The 19302-nt window shown below is 40.6% G+C and overlaps 1 protein-coding gene across 1 annotated transcript in view; it reads right to left on the reverse strand.

Annotated features, from left to right (window-relative positions):
- Positions 1–568: 568 nt before the first annotated feature.
- TNFRSF19 (TNF receptor superfamily member 19) overlaps positions 569–19302 on the reverse strand; it is a 66933-nt gene continuing 48199 nt past the window's right edge. The window contains exons 6-10 of the mRNA XM_089512615.1: positions 12807–12971; positions 9701–9826; positions 8613–8715; positions 4344–4735; positions 569–1698 (exon numbers count right to left, since the gene is read on the reverse strand). Coding sequence (XP_089368741.1) covers positions 4351–4735; positions 8613–8715; positions 9701–9826; positions 12807–12971 — 779 coding nt within the window. The 3' untranslated portion in view covers positions 569–1698; positions 4344–4350. The remainder of the gene's footprint in view (positions 1699–4343; positions 4736–8612; positions 8716–9700; positions 9827–12806; positions 12972–19302) is intronic.

Here is a 19302-nt window from a genome sequence, read left to right on the forward strand (position 1 = left end):
TGTAAATTAAAATGTCAAGTCAGAATTAACAGATTTAAATAAGCACTTCCCTTTCAGTATAAAAGAAATAATGTAAGGTAGGGTAGACTTTTAAATATATATACATTTAGTGTAAATTACTTTCCCCACTAATTTTATTATCTTTGATTACCTCTCATTCTTTGTTTCAAATCTAAAAAATAAAAGGTAAACTAAGCACCTTTAAGTCCTATTGGTGCGTTACAGACTGCCCCTTTGGGGCGGCCTGTAGGTGCACCTTTCCCCGCCGGATCGGGGCCTCAGTGGCCAGAGTGGCAGCCGCTGAAGACCCGATCTGCCGCTTTCCGGGCTGCGGGGAAGCGGCAAAAGGCCTCTTCCCCACAGCCTGGAAAGTGGTGTCCTTGGGGCTTCAAGCCCCAAGGAAACCCCGCGGCGGCGAGGAGAAGGAGAAAGGGGCCGTTTGGCCCCTTTCTCCTTTGGTCCGCTGGGCACAGCCGTCTGAAGGCTGCGCCCAGCGGACCAAACCAGGAAGGAGCTCTGAAACGGAGCTCCTTCCGGGGTGTCGGAAAGGGCGCCCTAGGCGCCCTGCCGCGACCCCAAATACGTCACAACTGCGCCGCCTCATTTGGAGGTGGCGCGGTCGTCATGTATCGATGGCGGCAGCCGTGTGGAACGGCCGCCACCATTTTGTGCGCACGCAGCGCACACTAGGGTTAGGGCGGTGCGAAAGCACCGCCCCGTCTTAACCCTAGTACGCACTTACTTTTTAGCCCGTCTGTAACGGGCCATTGATACTTAAGGAGTTTAAGAAACGAAGAAATAAATGGCACCTTCATGTGTTTAATGCGGATAATGCCAACAGTTTTAATATGCCATCATATTAAATACAAGAAGTTATGGGAAAGATATTTTATTGAAAGCTGGCATTAATATATTTTGGAAAGGATAAATCTTAATGGCGGAAAGTTGCTACTACATTAGAGCTGTAATCCTGTGCACATTTACCTGAAAGTTAAGCATCGCTGAAGCAGGGGGACATCATACTGAGTAAATATACACAGAACTGCTCTGCAAAAAACTGTGCAAAGGATAATTCAGTGCACTTGCAATTTTTACAGCAAACATTTATGCACACAACACTGCAACTGTCAGATACCATAGTTTACAATTTAACAATTAACAAATGGAAGGAAGCATAAAAACATGAATGTATTCATTAAAAAAAAGGATTCCCTGCAGTATTAGACTTATGGCACATTCTACACTGAATCCATGCAGCTTGTTGAAAATCCCATTAAATGCTTCACTTTGCCAACAAATAACAGACACACATCTGCTGCTGTTAGCAGCCATATACACACAAACATACTATTCTGTTGCTTGTTATATTTACATAATCTGTTTAGCTGTAAGACTAGTCTAAACTTTGTGTGTCGACAAGACACACACAATCCTGCTGTTTAAGAAAGAGAAAAAGAGAGAGAGAAGCATGGAACTTCCTTTGGTCTTTCACCATGCTTCTCCTTGAAGTTTCCCCATACAGCTGCTGTATCTCAAACACAACTGCCCAAGAGCTTTGAAATGCTGCCAATTTCTTTCAGCTGTTTCTGAAACCTTGTAACATCGAGATCCAGGCTACATTCCATTCACAAGCAATAGAGGAGAGGCATGTAAGGAAGCATTCAGTTTATGGGCTGCCAAGGAACGTCCTTTAGATTCCTTAAAAAAGAAAAAGGGCAAGGCGGCAGGTGTTAGTCAAATGCACAGAACCCATGTTCAAAATGTATACTATTATAAAAGGCTATCCATTTTTACTATTCTAACCAAAACAGAGTTTTTGTATGCCAAGTATAGATTTATCTTTCTAACATTTTCCCAAAGGGTAAGAAATATAACGCTCCCCCTTTTACACTAAGTGTCATAGTTTTGCCTTCTAAGGACACCACCAATGTTAATTCTTGCGTAGGTTTCCCTACTGCTTTCTAGGGACCCAAGAATACTTACATTTTTTTCTCATCCTCAGTGTGAGACTGAATTAATAAGACAGCTAACTGTCATCAAATTTGTGTGTGTGTGTGGGCAGGGAGTCAGCCGTGCAAAAATCAGTATTTTGTGTGTGGAAAAAAACAGTGGTTTTGGGATCAGCACATTGTTTTCCATACAAAAATGGGAGGAGGGGCTTGATTGCAAAAGTCCAAGACTTTTTTTGCAAACTATTTTGGAGGAAAAAAGCCCTGAAATAAAATAACCTCAAAAAAGGCACAAAACAAGTTAAAAGACAACTCATATATTATAATACCTTTACAATTTCAAAAAGTATAAAATCATTTAAAACCTAAAAATGAAGTTAAAAATCCAGGGTGCACACACACACACACTATAAAAAGGGTCCCTGTAACCACTTAATCATTTGATGCCTGTTTGAATAAAAAGGTCTTTTGCTAGCCAAAGAAGAGCAGAAAGGGGGAGCCAGCCCAGACTTCTGTGGAAGGAAATTACACAAAATTCGCTCCCGTGTCCTCACCAGATGGGCCTGTAATGGTGGTAGGATTGAGAGTAAGTCCTCCCATAAGGATCTTAAGATACTGGCAGACCCATACAGGGCAATACAATCTTTCAGACAGTCTGGACCTATGCCAAAGAAGGCTTTATAGGTCATAACCAGTGCTTGCTATGATCTATAAAAGCTTTATACAGCTTGGGTCCAGATGTTCCTGAACAGCCCTATAAACTTCCAGACATGTATTGCATCTGCAGAGGCTGCCAACGACCATCTTTTAGATTCACAGCCTGATACACATATGTAGATATTTGCCCTTTTCTTGGGCAACTAGCTGTTATTTTTGGTAAACTGTAAAACATGCTCTAGTTCTTGATCAATTAATATTAAACAGAATGACTGTACAGCCAGACAATTAAAATTAGATTTGCAAAACTGGTTTGAACAGGAGACCAAATATTTTGAAACTATTATATTTTAAACTGACACGTGGTGCAAGGGCAGTAGTCTGAGCTATTCCAAATTATATAGATACATGTATATATAGATACATGCCTTCCTCTTGGGCAACTAGCTACCATTTTTGGCAACCTAAGCAAAACTAGAGAATGACTTGGACAATTAACATTAAACAGAACAATGACTGCCTGGAGAGACAATCAAAATTAGATCTTCAAAACAGGTTTGAAAAGGAGACCAAATATTTTCTAACTATTATGTTTCAAATGATTACCCTGACATGTGATGCAAGGACAGCAGCTTGAGATTAAAAGTAAAGGTAAAGGTAGTCCCTTGACATGAATGTCTAGTCATAACCAACTGTAGGAGTTGGCATTCATCTCTGTTACTAAGCCGAAGAGTCAGCATTGTCCAAAGAGGACTCCGTGGTTATGTGGACAGCATGACTGCACCAAATGGTTATCTTCCCACCAAAGTGGTACCTATATATCTACTTGCACTTGGATACTTTTGAACTGCTAGATTGGCAGAAGGTGGGACTAGTGACAGGAGCTCAACCCAGCATGCAGCACTCGAGCCTCAAACTGCCAACTTTCCGATTGTCAGAATTAGTGTCTTAACCACTAAGCCACCAAGTCATTTGACAGATGGGAAATTTTTTAAAAAAAAGAGAGATCCAAAAACAAAAGGGAAGTGAAATACACAAAGGGATGCCATTTTAGGGTGAGCCACCAATCATGGGCTACTCATGCCCTATTCAGACCTAGGGCGATTCCCTTCCTTGAAGTTATGCCAGCATGGACCTCAGTAATGGATGATGCTTTCTGCACTAAATTGTCAACCAAAGTATGGCATCTTTGTATCTTAAATGTTTGAAAAACATCAGACTGCAATTCTATGAACACTTACCTCACAATAAAGGATGGCACTATAAATCATGTTGATTCTAAACTTTACAAAAACAGAAGTTGCTGTTATCTCTTTGCTATACTTTGTGGTCCTTCATCCACTATTAATGGTGCTGCAAGTGTCAGACACTGATTTGTATTTTGAACTAGCACAGAATTAGCAAGATTCATTGTTTGAAACTGCTGCTTTAACTGTTTCAAAATTGGATTCTAGAATTGTTTTTAGACTACTTTTAGCAATTTTTAGAGTAGCTGAGCATCTCAGGAACCCTTGTGGGTTGGGAGGCAATACTTTCAAGAAATAAGAAAGAAATAAGAAACAAGCTTTCAGGTATGGCATCAGGAGTTTGTTTCAATTCGTGGAGATATTTTTGAAAAACATACCAAGTAAGAATTAGTAATTGAGATACTTTGAGACATACATTTTTAACTGGACAAGGGGGTATCTGAGACAATACTCTTGTCTCCTAGACAACTATTAATTGCTTTCTTCTTACCTGTTCATCAGTTTGTGGAATCACTAAGTATTCTATCATGCACTGTTGTTGACAGTGATTCAGCAGCCATAAACTGGCTTAATGATGTTGTGACACAGTACGTCTTATTAGGAAGTTCAGTTGATTCTGTCAGGCTTCCAAAATGCGACCTTGAAGATGTTAATATACTTAGATCCTGTTCATTATCGGACTCCACAATGGCTGTTTTTTCAGTCTCTAGGCTGAAAGAATTTTCATCTTCTATTAGCTCAGTATATGATTCACAGAAAGAAATACTATCACAACAAGCTGGATTTTGGATAAGGGGCCAAGCATCTGAAAGATCTCCACAGGCAGAATGAGACAGAGAACCAAGGAATGCTGGAATCATTTCCCCAACTGAGCTTGAACCTCTGCAAAAAGGGGAAAAAAAGAAAGAATAATATATATTTAAAAAGATGGGAAATAACAGCTAACTTTAACAATGCTCAAAAATAACATGAAGATCAAAAACTGAAGTAATGATCTTATTTCATTTAGGATACAGCACAAACCAGCTTTTACTTGATTAACAAAGGATGATCACAATCAATCCTGCCATGATAAGTCTTTGCTACCACCTTCATGAAAAGCAGAAATAGAAAGAAACAGGAACATTGGCCTATAGAAAGGCATCTGAGGTCTGTGTAGAACCCAGGCTGTAGCCTGCTCAGCTACAAGTGTGTTCTTAAGCTAAAGTCATTCAAGGAATTTCTTTTGGAACTGATTCTTTGCCTCTCTCCTTCAGCCATTGAATCAGCCATAGGAATCTGTGTAACAGCCATACATTTAATGAGCAGAATCAGAGAAACATCTAGCTCAAAAATCTTTGAAGGAGGATGCAACTTCACTTCTAAAGCCTGAGGGCACAGCTGGCAAAATCACTGGAAAGCAAAATCAACTCTTCCAACAAGACCATCTCATGTTCATTTTCTCCCCTTTATCTGGCAAATGCACCCATTTTGTTTATGATACACATCTTCTGCTACAGGTTCCCCTGACAAAATTTTGTTAGTTCTGAAGCCTTGATACTGGTACTAGTGGCTCAAAGAAACAGAGCATCTGGACTTGACACAACTTTTCCTGTCAAAACCAATAATATTGCAAAAAGTTGGAGTCTTAGGAAAACATTCCATAGACATAAATGCCTTTTCCTACAGAAGGAACTGCAGTCATGTTCTGATGACTCTACCTATAATGTCTACAGGTAATGCTGATATTGCTCCCTCGAACAAAAGAAATAACAGATGTCCATGAATGCAAGTAGACCATCCTCCACATGGCATACATCTCTTGAAAAATGCCTGAGGGGCAAAACAGACCACCCTGATAGAGCAGCATCCCAGCACTCCTTTCAGTGCTGTATTGGGACAGCAGCAACTGTACACTGTGACCCCAATCCAGCAGTTTGCGGCTCTAAAAAGAACCAGCAAAATGCTGGTCCTTTTTAGAGTGGCAAAAAGCTGCCCTTGCCTCTGCGGTGGTGGCTTTTCGCTGATTCTTTAGCACAGTGCATCTAAACATTGCACCAAAGAAACAGTGTGATGCCACCTGACGTTCGGTTGGCCGTGCAACGTGACGTTGGCATGGGGAGGAGTTGGGGCAGACGGCATGCGATTGCCATGACCACATTCCGCCTGATGCCGGCGTTTAGTGCCAGTATGTTTAGCCCCTGAAACCACAGGCCTCAAGCAAAGCAAAGGACAACAGTCTGATGAAAAACAAAAATGCAAACAGAAACAACTTCAAAAATAAAACCAGCAAATAATAAGGAAAGAAAAAGACTATGGGCCCATTCCCACTCAGCGGAAAATCCATTTGCTGAATTGATTCCTGAAACCAGTTCTGAAAAAAGGTAGTCCCCACTATGTTTGCACCAGTTTCAAGAATCAGTTTAGGAATCGGCAAGTGGCAGGGGGCAGCTTGATTGCTCTGCCTCTTTTGGTCCCAAAATCCCTGGTCCAGTTTCCTTACCAGCTTTTTTGGCTGCTGACTGGGTTCCCTGCGGCCTTTTTAAAAAATTCTCACAGCCGGGGAGGCTGGAAGGAGGTTGCAGAGATGCTGGGAGGATGCTGGGAATGAGGTTGCAAGTTCTCCGGATTCTTTGCGATCTCCTTCCGGCCTCCCCGGCTACGGGAAATTTAAAAACAGGGAAGTCGGTCAGCAGCCAAAGAAGCCAGTAAGGAGGCTGGGCTTTGGATTTTGTGGCCAGGAGAGGCTGGGCCATGCCAGCTGCCTGCCCCCACCCCGGTTTGGACTGCCAGTGGGAACCAGAGCAGATTTGAGGGGGAGAGAGAGGCAGGCAAGCTCCAACTGCCTGCCCGAAAGAAGAAAAAGCCCTCCTTCCAACCACCATCTTGAGGGGGAGAGAGAGGCAGGCAAGCTCCAACTGCCTGCCCGAAAGAAGAAAAAGCCCTCCTTCCAACCATCATCTTGGAGAGAGAGAGCCCTCCTTCCGACCACCATCTTGAGGGGGAGAGAGGCCTGTTATGTTTTATTTTGACTTTGTATTATACTTCCTGTTGTACACCGCTTTGATCTAATTTGGAAAAGCGGTATATAAATAAACATTATTATTATTATTATTATTATTATTATTATTACTTGAGCTGAATCCATTTATTTCTAAATAAATGGATTCAGCCCAAAAAAACCCTCATTTTCCCAGCATCTTTTTGACGTGGGTTAAATGGTCAAAAATGGTCAAAAAGCATAGCCCCCCTTTCTGAATTGATTTCTACAATTGGATTCAGTGGGAACCATGCCCATTTAACCTGGATCCTGATCCCAATTTAAATGTAGTGGGAACAAGGCCTATGGCGGGTTACAGACAGGCAGGGGAAGACGTCTTGAAGGTGTCTTCCCCTGAATACGGAGCCTCCAGACTGCCCGCCCCGGGGGCGTGGCTAAGGTGTATGGGGCTTCCACACTGGGGGTAGTGAAGACACCTCACCTGGGGCCGTTTCTTACCCGCAGCTTCCATACCGCCGCCTCACAGGACGCTGCAAAGAGAGAGGCAGCTTCCGCACGGGCGGCCAAAAACGTGGCTTTTTTTTCTTTTGCCAGCTGGCGGATGCGCAGCTGCGCAGCTGCGGCGGTCAGCACCGGCGGCAGAAAGCGTATGTGCACATTTAAAGCGCCCAGACCCCTTTAAACTTTTTCCCCTGCCCTACCCAAGAACAAAGGTGGCCTCCTGCCAGCTGGTGATCAGCTGGTGTTGGCATCATTGTCCGCTTGCACGTTGCCAGTGTCACCAGCATCATGGATGCCTCCTCTCCTTTGGTCCCCGCGCTCTTGCTGAATCTGCAATGCACAGCCACAGCCACTGTCCCCCTGCCATCCCCCATCACCTCCCTTGTACATATGTAAATATTTAAAGTTTTAGTGTTTTTTTTATTGTTAGGTGAAAATGGTGCAGGAATGTGTGTAGGGGTTCACTTTAAATTCCAAACTTTCCACAATTCTAGCAGCGCATGCGTACATGTTGCTCTAGGGTTAGGGTTACAAGCATTAAAATAGAGTGCAGCTGTGCTGCAGCTTCCACATCTGCATGGCATCTGACGCTCTAATTAGAGCCTCGGTGCAAACTGCGCATGTTCCAGGACCCCGACTCATCATGCGACGCAGCTGACTTGGAGCCTTTAAATGGGCAACTTAAATTAGCGGCGTAACAATTCTGGCGTACCGGTGCAGCAGCTTACAGACGGAGATGCGCAGCTGCGCAGTATATAGAAAAGAAGCGGAAAAAAGCGGTACCTTTTTAATGCTGCTTCTTCCCGCTTGGGGCGTGCAGGCGGCGTGTTCATGGCGGCATTCAGGTAAGGGCCGTCTAAAGGCTATACCTTCATGACGTCATGAGCACACCCCTTTTTGCCCGTCTGTAACCCGCCTATGTAAACTAGCCAGTGATTCTAGCTCAAACTCCTACAGATTCTACAGCTATGGTGGTTGAAACAGAATTGACAGTAGCTTCAAATCAGGACTTATGTGGTAAAAAGAACAAAGCTACTGCCAGAACTCTAAGCTCTAAAAGGTTCCACAGTAAGGCTGGACACAGTGGAACAGACCATTTATGTGATGCAAGTGACCACAATGAAGAATACATTTCCTTGAACCTGACAGAATACATTTGTCTGAACTTAAAAGTCTTGAACTTGATTCTTCTGAAATATATACATTAATCAATAAGCATTTTTTTTTAAAAATTGTTAACAGAAAAGAGTGTGAGCCCAAATAAAAAACCTGATATACCTTTCATGAAGTGTGGTTCGAGAATGAAAAGGACAGCTTTGACAACTATGTTCCAAGCTACATGTTTCATCACAGCATAGTGATGGGATCAAATGTACAGGACCTAAACAAAATTAAAGATTTATTTTAACAAATGGTACAGATCTAGAAAGAATACATGCTAGACTGTAGGACAATTTATTATTATTATTATTATTATTATTATTATTATTATACTTTATTTATAAAGTGCTGTAGATTTACACAGCACTGTACATATAGACAATAACATCGATAAAAATGAAACCTGCCAATGGCGTAGATTCTACAAAATGCATATAAAACAACAGATAATAATACAAGATAGAATTAGATAAAATAAGGAGGCAACAGATTAAGTAATAATAAAAATTTATTTATATTTCCCGCTTCTCCCTTTGGATCGAAGCGGGATTACAACAGTAAAAACATCATAAGTATATCAAGTATCAAATAAAATAAAATATCAGATAATCGGATAAACAGTCACACAATGCCTGGGAACACTTCCCTGAACAATATAGTCTTCAACTCAGTTTTGAAACTGGTTAAAGAAGTGATGACCCTTGCTTGACAAAAGATAGTGCAGGAAATCTAGGTTAAAAGTTAGATAATTTTGTAGACTTGGGGGCTGTACACACAGGTGAGGAAGCACCAACCCTCTTTGCTGCGCAGCACTGCCGCAGCAACCAAACAGCATGGGAATGCTACGCAGCAAAAACGGAACCACCAAGAGTGGCTCCTTTTTGCAGCGTGATACGCCGCTTCCTGTAAGAGTCATGTGGGCGCTCAGACACCCACATGTTATCTACACGCCCCCTGTGTGGGTGGTGCCGCCCTATAATGGCACCGCCCGCACATCATACTTGGGAGCGTATGGTTGGTGCATGGTCCCAAGCCCTACTATCGCTGCCAGGACGCCGCTTCCTGGCTGTGTGTATCGGCCCTTGGTCTACTTCTATAGATGCCTGGAGTGAACAAAAGACAAATTCAGAATCACTACATCTTTTGTGTTCTAATGCTTGGATAAAGCCTTCTTGCATAAAGGTACAATGGGAAAAGGTCCTTACCACACATCTGGGATGGGTCCTGTTGACACTGGCAGCATGTTCTGTGAGCATACATATTAAGCTGTGGTCTATCAAAACATGAAAGTTCAGATCCTTCGTAGTGAACATCCTGTGACCTCATAGACCCTTTAGAGAAGACATTGACACTGAATATTGTTAAACTGTCTTATTTCTGTGCACAGTAATCTCTTGTTACAGTTAGTAAAATTTCAAATCCACATGCAATTGCAAGTTGGACCAGAGACTCTACTGTGTTTCCCCAAAAATAAGACATACCCATAAAATAAGCCATAGCAGTATTTCTAAGCATTTGCACACTATAAGCCATACCCTGAAAATAAGACATAGTAATAGGTGTGGTTATGCAACATACCGGCGTGGGGTGGTAAAGAAGGTGGGCAGCCCTTCTCATCTACCCCATCTACATGGCACTACCCTTGTAACAAGTTCAGAAGCTTCAGTTGGTTCAAAATGCAGCAGCCAGATTGGTCACCAGTTCATCCAGGTTTGACCACATAACACCTGTTTTAAAATCTCTTCACTGGGTGCCGATTAGCTTCCGGGCACAATACAAGGTGTTGGTTATTACCTTTAAAATCCTACATGGCTTGGGCCCGAGTTACTTGTGGGAACGCCTCTCCCTACACAATCCGCCCCACACTCTCAGAATAACTGGCAAGAATGTGCTAGAACACCAATCAACCAGGCTTATATCAACCACCCAGAAAGCCTTTACTGCAGCCGCTCCGAAACTGTGGAATGGTCTTCTGGAAGTGATCCATCTCATTACTTCCTTGGAGGCATTTAAGAAGGCACTTAAGACGGATCTCTTCTGCAGAGCTTACCCACCTGACCTTATGTAGGAAACACCCTCTGACCACTGTATAACTCTATTGCATTGCCACTTGATGAAGCGTTAGTTTTTAAGATTGTTATTAATGTTATTGATGTGCTTTTAAAATGTATTTTAAGTATTGATGTATGTATTTCAGCAGACTGTAATCCCACCTCAATCCATCTGGGAGAGGCGGGAAAATATAAATAAACTGTTGTTGTTGTTGTTGTTATTATGACAGCTGCTATCTCGGAGGTGACCGGAGAGGTGCAGGCAGCCCCATCAACAAGGTCAGCTTCACCTGTCAGGTCCTGGTTGTATACCGCACGGGAGACCTCTGCCGATTCTGGCAGAAGTTCCCGTTCTATTCCCTATCCATCCCACAGAGGCCTTTTTTCAAGAACTGAAAATCAGCCTCTGTAGGATGGATGGGGAACAGAACAGGGACTGATGGCGGCATCGGCGGCGTTCTCCCGTGTGGTAAAATGGATGATATTCCCTTTGTGTTCTCTTTCCGCCCCCTTCCATTCTGCGCTGGGTCCATTCCCCAGGGCCTGTGTGAAAGTGAAAGTCTCCTCAGTGAAGTGAGGAGCAGGACACTCTGCTTTAGGTATTGTGTGTCCTCAGAGGGAAGAAGTAAAGCTGTGGCTCCTGTTTTACTCAGCACTGTGGATGGAATTCCTGGATTGGAGATTTATGATGATCTTCCAGAAGACGACGATTTAACTATATTTGAATAAATGTAGATTGTTGTACCATACTAAATAAAAATAAGACATCCCCTGAAAGTAAGCCATACTGTGTCTTCTTGAAGAAAAATAAATATGTCAGTGTCTTATTTTCAGAGAAACACAGTGAGAGCCTGTATGAACCATATAATTTCATGGGTATATTCCAGTTCTCAGCCTACTTCAGATGGCTTAAAAATTTTAACTGAAACTATCTACAGTTGGTGCTTGGTATCCATGGGGGATCTGTTCTGGACCCCCACGGATACAAAAATGTGTCCGTGCAAAACATGTGGTCACGCTGCCATAAGGGACAACGGAACAGGACTCGCCTTGCCTTGCCTCACCTCGCCTCCAGAGGCTGGTAGATGCTGCTCCCAGTGGCCAAACAACTGCTCTGGGGCTGCCCCATGACATGGCGGGTGCTGAAGCTGCCCTTCCTTATTATTCTTTGCCTCCACTCTTGAGCCTTCTGAGGCCCAGACGGACAAAGAGGGATGTCTATTTTCTCCTCAGTGCCTGATGGCAGGTGAGTGCCAGGGCTACTTGGGTGGCCAAACGGAGCCTCTTACCACCTTCGGAGGCTCAAGGGGGGAGGTGATCGCCTTCTCCTGAGGGTGAGAGATGTGACTTGCCCTACTTGATGTCTGGTGTCTTCAAGTTGTTTCTGATAGGGGCTGTCTCTAATGGTGGCACGGTTATATGCACACACTGCCATTGGTAACGATGCGGGCTTGGATGGTTGAATCCGCAGGTGGCAAGTCTGTGGATACTGAGGGCGGACTGTACTAGTAACAGATAGAAAACTGAACTTCTTTCAGGTCTGATTCTTGTTTAGAGCTGAAAACAATTTATAAAAGCTAGTTAAGAATCATTTCTCCATCTTCTTTCCTCATGTGAAAAATCCAGGCATAGTTTACTGTTGACAGGAAGCCCAGCTCATTTGATATCCGTTGTCTCACTGTTGATTCACCGAATTATTTTTCCACTGTAAAATGAATTTTGGCTGGTCATCTTGTAAGTGCAGATTTAAACAGTTTTGTGAATGTCTTGACCATGTGCTAGGCAATGGTGCTGGACTGGCAGTGATTGGGTACATGATCAAATCTTTCAAAGTGCCAACTTCCACACATTTTTCTCTCTGCATAGTTGAGTCTATTTCATTTATATTTTGGTAAGGAATGGGTAATGGGTACCCCATAGCCTTCACAGATTCCCCCCAATGTTTTTCAGGCCCATGGCTCTGGTATCCTCTCCCAATGCCAGTACCTGCCCCTCCCCATGCAAATATCTAGGGGGGAAAATGCTGATTAGGCTCCTGGAAACTTTCAGGAATAGCATTTTTTCAAGAAAGCCCTTAAAATGGGGGGGGGGGGGGGAGATAAAAGAAAAAAAAGAAATTGAAATTATATCAGAAGTAGACCAGAAACATCTGAAGCCTTGCATGTTTTAAGAGCATCCAGAACTGAAAACTGGCTCTTGGAGCCTGTTTCAAGATAAAAATGACATAGGCAATCTTAAAAATATAGTATGAGAAACTTACATGTTGGTTTCTTTTCCATGAACTGCCTTTTGCAATAGATAATACATAGGATGAGGAGAGCTAAAAGTACTGTTGCCAGTGCACTGCATATCACAGCAGCTAGAGCAGTGTCACGTGGGCTTGAAGCAGTTGATGGGATTTTCACCAGATTCACTTTTGCAGTGCCTAAAAATAAATAAATAAGCATCTTTTTAAGTGGGGTAAAGTCAGAATTAAGGAACATTCAAGAAATACCATTTGAAGAAATTCTTAATGCCAAACCACTATACAAGCAGCTGTAGCTCCGGCAAGGAATATAACACAAATATGTTTAATATAGCATAGCTTTTATTTTCAATATTTTGCCATAACTGTTGGATAATGCCTACAAGGGTGAAGTCCAGTTCTACCGATGCCTGCAAGAAGCCCCTCCACGAATAGCATGTTCTATTGCAGAACCAAATTACATTAAAGTTCATGTTAAAGAATCAATAAACTGGTTAAACCATTTTATCCAGAAATGGTTAGATCAATAACTGACAAAAATATCAGAGAACGAAACAATTAAAGAAATACCGAATATAATGAATTAGATCCAGAGTTGCATAGTGCTAGCAGGGTGTCTCTGTGCATGGAAAATAAAGGAGGAATTTTTTTGCCCATTTCTACTCCATCTTCTACAAACTTCCATAAGGGAGATGGGATCCTAGGAAATAGCACAGAAGGTAGTGCTGGGCATGCAAACAAAAATCATCAACAACTCCCTCTTCTCCAATAGGACTCTCTGCTGGTTTCATGTCCTCTTTATGAATGGAAGGAGACCATGTTTGCACAGAACAGTATGTCTATGTTGAAGCCAGCAGAAATAGATTCTCAGTACAAGCTGAGGAGGCAGACATACATTTTTCCTTTTCATATTTTAAACGCACATGAAGCATTTCTTGAAAGGAGGGTAGAAGTGGCATTTTTGCTGTCCCCTTTCTTTTTCCTGGCTTTTTCATTTTAAAACAAATTCCCTTACAATGGCTACAACAAGAGGGAACTGATATAAACCAGTTCTAGGAATGCTAGATTGAGGGCATTTCTGAGCGAATTCACTGTCTACCCCAGCATACCCCTGCATTGTCTTTATTTGCACTCTATACCACTTGAGCTATGTTACCACCAGGCATGGAGATTTCTTTCAGTGCCTGGGAATGGGCTTTTGAGGTTAGATCTCCCTCTCTAAGTGTGGACCAATCTCTATGGTTCTGGACAGAGAGATCCAACATATCCTACAGCATCTGGGAGTCTGTAGGTGACGTCACAAGACAGCAACTTTAATTAAATTAAAAAGAGCAAACAAACAATACCACTAACTAGGATTAGTAGAAAGTTTCTACCCAAGTGACTAAGATGGGGCCTGCCAAAGTAAATGTCCCACAGCTTTTCTTAATCACAGAATCAAAATCTATTAAAATGTAAACTGTACAATCACATTTCAAAAAAAACATTCGTGTCATATTTTGCTGCATCTTTAACAACGAGAGAGCAACCTTGAAACAAACTGATTTAAGTTGGAAATAAAAGACAGTTCATTTAGAGCAGAAACAAAACATTTTGCTCTGCAAATGTGGAGGTCTCTAGGCAGATAAAAACTCGAAGGATTCACTAACCAACACATATTTTCTCTTTCTCTTTTTGAAATAATTGAGATGTGCTGAAAAGTCATTTTCTCTTTATCTGCAAATGGAGGTCAATGTCCTCAAAAAGAATCCATCCAAGGATCCTTTGCCAACTGAAGAATGCTATGAACTGAGGCATTCAGGGCATGGAGAAGTAAAGTGGGGCCACTATTTTCTATATTTTTATTATAAAAACAACGAAGGCTAGAAATGTTTAAGACTGAGTGTAGATAGTATATTTAAGATGACTGAACATGGTTTCACAGACATTTTCCTATATTTTATCTTAGTCCTTTGTAGACATTAATTGGAGTATAATATATATGGGTGTACGGATGTAGCATAATGTACCTGCACATGTGAACTATGCTTATTATTATAATGCAAGTACCAAACTCCATATGCATATATCAAGGATAGATAAATTTGTCAATTCTACTTTCTCACACATTTTTTTAATAAAAATATTTTCCCCATTGAAATTATAAAAACATCCATAAATTGTATGAAGGTCTTACCAAAAATAGACTGAATTTGCACTGGCTTAATTCAACAAATACAGCATGGTGAGGATCATGTTCTGCCTTCCTACCACACCCATAGCTATTAGATAAGAAGTCAGCCAGAAAAAGGAGGCAAAAACATCATCATGGTGCTAACTAATATAGTATGCACTCATTAATAGTGAAGAAATTCTCATGAGGTGTACCATCATCATCTCTAATCATGTAGATTTTGGAAACTACTACAATGTATAAAAAGTAGTGATTGCACACAGTATCCCTCTTTCAGATTGTCTCCAACTCTGGAAAAAAATCCACCCCATCATCTCTCTTTGACTCAAATGAGCTCACAGGTCCAAAATACACTGGATAAATAATCCAGTTTGAGACTACTTAAACTGCCCTGGCTCAATGCTAGGGAATTCTGGGAACTATAGGTTTGTGAGACATTTAGCCTTCTTTGTCAGATAGCTCTGGTGCCACAATAAAGTACAATTCCCAGGATTACCTAGCACTGAGCCAAGGCACTTAAAGTGGTCTTAAACTAGGTTATTTCTGCAGTGTTATTTGGACCGCTATTATATGCACTGAAGGGGGAAAGGCAAAAAGTCATTGAGTGTTTTTTTTTAAATTTCTTTCAGTCTTACAACTGACAGTTCAAGCACCACAAATAGTAGTACTTATGGAAACCCGCATCTTCACAGGCAAAAAACAACAAGGATTTGGCATGACAGAAAATTAAAGGAAACAACCTAATGTATTAGCCTCTGAAAACATGTAAAATTTCACTGTTCCCACAAGCATGTTTGGGCAAGATTGAAGGACTATAATTTTCTGAAAAATTATCTTCGCCATCATAATGGCCAGTTAGGAGATCAAGCACTGCCAAAAGTATGGTAAAATCACTCCGTATTCTAACATTTAAAAGGCTGTTGAGCCAAGTCTACAATTTACACAGAATGAAAGAGAAGAACTGACTCCATCTGATTATCTTCATCATGAGTTTTTTCACTGCATGGGCAAACTGGCGAAAAGAGGAAATCCCCTCCTTTGGGAGAAACTGAAGAACAGTTGACTATCCTACACGAAATGGACAGAAAGGCAAAAGCAAAATGACCAGACAACTACAGAGTTGACAAAGTCTCAGATTAATAACAGAGTATGCCCAGATTTAAAAAACGTGCCTCCATGTTATCCAAATTAAACATACATACTGCAGGAATGGTCCATGAGTTCTTATATAGAATTCTCATTACTACATTTATTTTTTTACACATATCAATATTTTAAAAAAACACTTCACATTTAAACTCCTATTTTTTTTTTTACTCCCAAACCAAAGTAAACCAAATAAATTAGATCCAACAGAAATAAGTTAACTTTGTCTGTGGAAGGAATTTTTCTATGAGCTGATAGTAAAAGAAAACCCCCCACCAAACTTCAGAATAGGCCATAATGATTTAAATTGAGGGCAACTACACATGATTTCTTTGGAGCTATCAGTAAATTTAAATTGTTAAAAAATCATGGGCTATAGAAACTCTATATTGGTAAAGCTATGTGGTTAAAAAATTACAGAGGAGGCCTGGAGGAGGGGAAAGGTTCCCAAAGCTGAGTATAAAAAAACCAAGATCTATGCTCCCAGGAAAACTGTACATATCTTCATTATTTTAAGACGCAGTATGGCAAAGATGCAAACATCTAGATGTTGCTGGACTGCAACTTCCATCATCCCTCAACACAGACTATCTTGATATGGTGATGAGAGTTGCAGTCCAATGGCAGCAGGTAGGACAGATGTTTCACATAAATTTTGGACCGCAGCGATTTCCATTTTATTGGACTCATGTATTTCTTTAAACTTAACATTTAAGCTTGGTTAATCTTTTTGATCTGTAGCAAAAGTATATAGAATGTAAAACATTTCAGTTATATTCATCACTGAAAAATTAAATTGTTCAAGTCTTTGTTTTCCTCATGGTTAAACAACTGGATAAAATATATCCAATGATATGATAAAAAGGATGTTAAGATATTGACAACATTGTAAAAATAAAATGATTTCCCATGAATTAAATCTTTGTTTCAAAAAAGAAAAAAAATGAGATGAGGTTGTTGCTAAAGTGGATTTCTGATTATTGTTACAGAGTAGTTTCCAATTTATTTTATATATTTTACATAGTTTTATTTCACATTGATTTTTGAATACATATAAGTACAGTGGACTCTCCACATTCGTTGGGGTTAGATGCACAGGATCCCTTGAAAGTGAAAAAACTGCAAATAAAAAACCTACTATTTTTTTACATGAGAGAACACCTCTCTAGGAATCTGGAGGCTCTCCAGAACAATCACAGAATCATGTTGGAGGACTTACAAATGCCTAGACAAGTGTTCTCTCTTGGAATCTCTGGGTTCTCCAGTGTAACTTTTTGGTCAGCCTCCAGCAGGATCATGCTGGAGGACCTAGAGATTCCTAGAGAGAACATATTAATCAAATCAGTGAATAATCATAGCCGCAAATGTCAAACCCACAAATGTGGAGGGCCTACTGTATTCCATGGGTTAGCTCAATAGTTTTTCTCCTATCTGTGAACCAATAAACTTTTCGCAATGTTAATACAGTTTGGGGATGGGGGTTGCACAAAAAAGTATGCAGTATTTGTGGTAATACTTAAACATATGAATCCCAGCTTTTATCAGAAAAGCAACTGTCAATACATAACATAGTTGAATTTTACCATCAGTCTTATAGCAAGTACCTGAACTGAATCAGTAAAGAACAAAAATGCAATCTTATTTTCTCCATGTATGACTCCCCGGTTGCACAGCCCTATGTGATAATAAACTTCCCAGTGTTCATAATAACTTGACATAGAAACAATTTATGGAAAAGATCTGAACATTTATCACATTAGATCACATTTGCCAGGGTGCCTTACCGCTGTTTTAGAAGTCTTTCATTTCTAAATTACAGTGATGTCCTCAGAAGGGGAAAATAAGGATTTTTCTAAGAAAGCAAGTTATCCCTTCCCAGCATTCATGTTCGCGCATGCGCATGCACACACATACAGAGAGCACTTTATTATGATTATTCATGGAAAAGCAAATTTAACTGTTGATGGACCCTTGATTTTAAAGATTCATAACATAACTCACAAACCTGATCAATGGAGACACATTAGGGTGCCTATGACTACTGTGTTCTTCTGCCAATGATTTTTGTTAAGAACATCCCGTGGATACCTAATTTGTGGATGCTCAAGTCCCATTATATACAATGGCACAGTAAAATGGAGTCCCTTATATAAAATGGCAAAAATTCTATGTTTGCCATTTGGAATTTATATATTTTTAGAATATTTTCAAGCCGTGAATGCCTGACTTTGTGGATAAAGAATCCATGGATGTAGAGTGGTGCCTGTATATGAGAATATGACTAAACACAAAGCAGGAATTAAAAAATTCAGAAAGGAGAATACGTTGTGAAAAGAAAATATGTTCCAGATCCCCCTCGCAGATAGCAAAATCTGCAGATGCTCAAGTTCCATTGTCCTCAGTAGTGACGCAGCCATCATTGGGGACAATGGGACTTTGCTGCCCCTCTCCCCCAAAGCCCACCTCACTGCTTACTACCTCTCTCATCCTCTTCCACCTGCTCCTTCCTCCTCTTCCTTCTTCCTCCTCTGCCCCTCTCCCACATGGGCTTGCCATCCATGAAGGATGAAAGCCGTGGATGGCAAGGCCACAAATATGAAGGGTGGACAGTATGCTGAAAATAAATAGATATGGCGGCAAGAAGGAAAGTGGATATATAGATTGTATGGATATATGTAAATAAAAATATGAGTATCATTTATAAGTTTATAGATGTTTATTTCATAATTGTATATAGGTAAAGCAAGATTATACAACAGGATGACACAATTAAGATGCATAATAATAATAATAATAATAATAATAATAATAATAATAATAGGATTTATTTATATGCCGCCCAATCACTGGGAATCGGGGCGGCTTACAACAGAGGGGATAATAGATGATTTCTTAACCTCAGATTAGACATAGAAAAAGACAGCAAAAGCAAAACCATTGTATGTGTATGGCAATGTTATATTATATATTTGTATATTGTTTATGTGTTTATGTGCCTATGTTTGTAATTTTGTTTGGTCCATTTATGTTTTTAAGCACTGTAAATGTCAACTTGCATTTTTATTCATAAAAGATGGAATTAACTGACAAAAATTAAATATAGTAAAAAAGAGAATACAACTAAACACTACTTACTATTAAAATCAAAACATTGGCTGTCCCATAAAATAGCATGAAGATCTGCCATGTAGC

The sequence above is a fragment of the Sceloporus occidentalis genome, unplaced genomic scaffold (genome assembly GCF_023333645.1).
Source record: "Sceloporus occidentalis isolate IW3139 unplaced genomic scaffold, rSceOcc1.0.p SCAF_2, whole genome shotgun sequence".
NCBI lineage: Eukaryota > Metazoa > Chordata > Lepidosauria > Squamata > Phrynosomatidae > Sceloporus > Sceloporus occidentalis.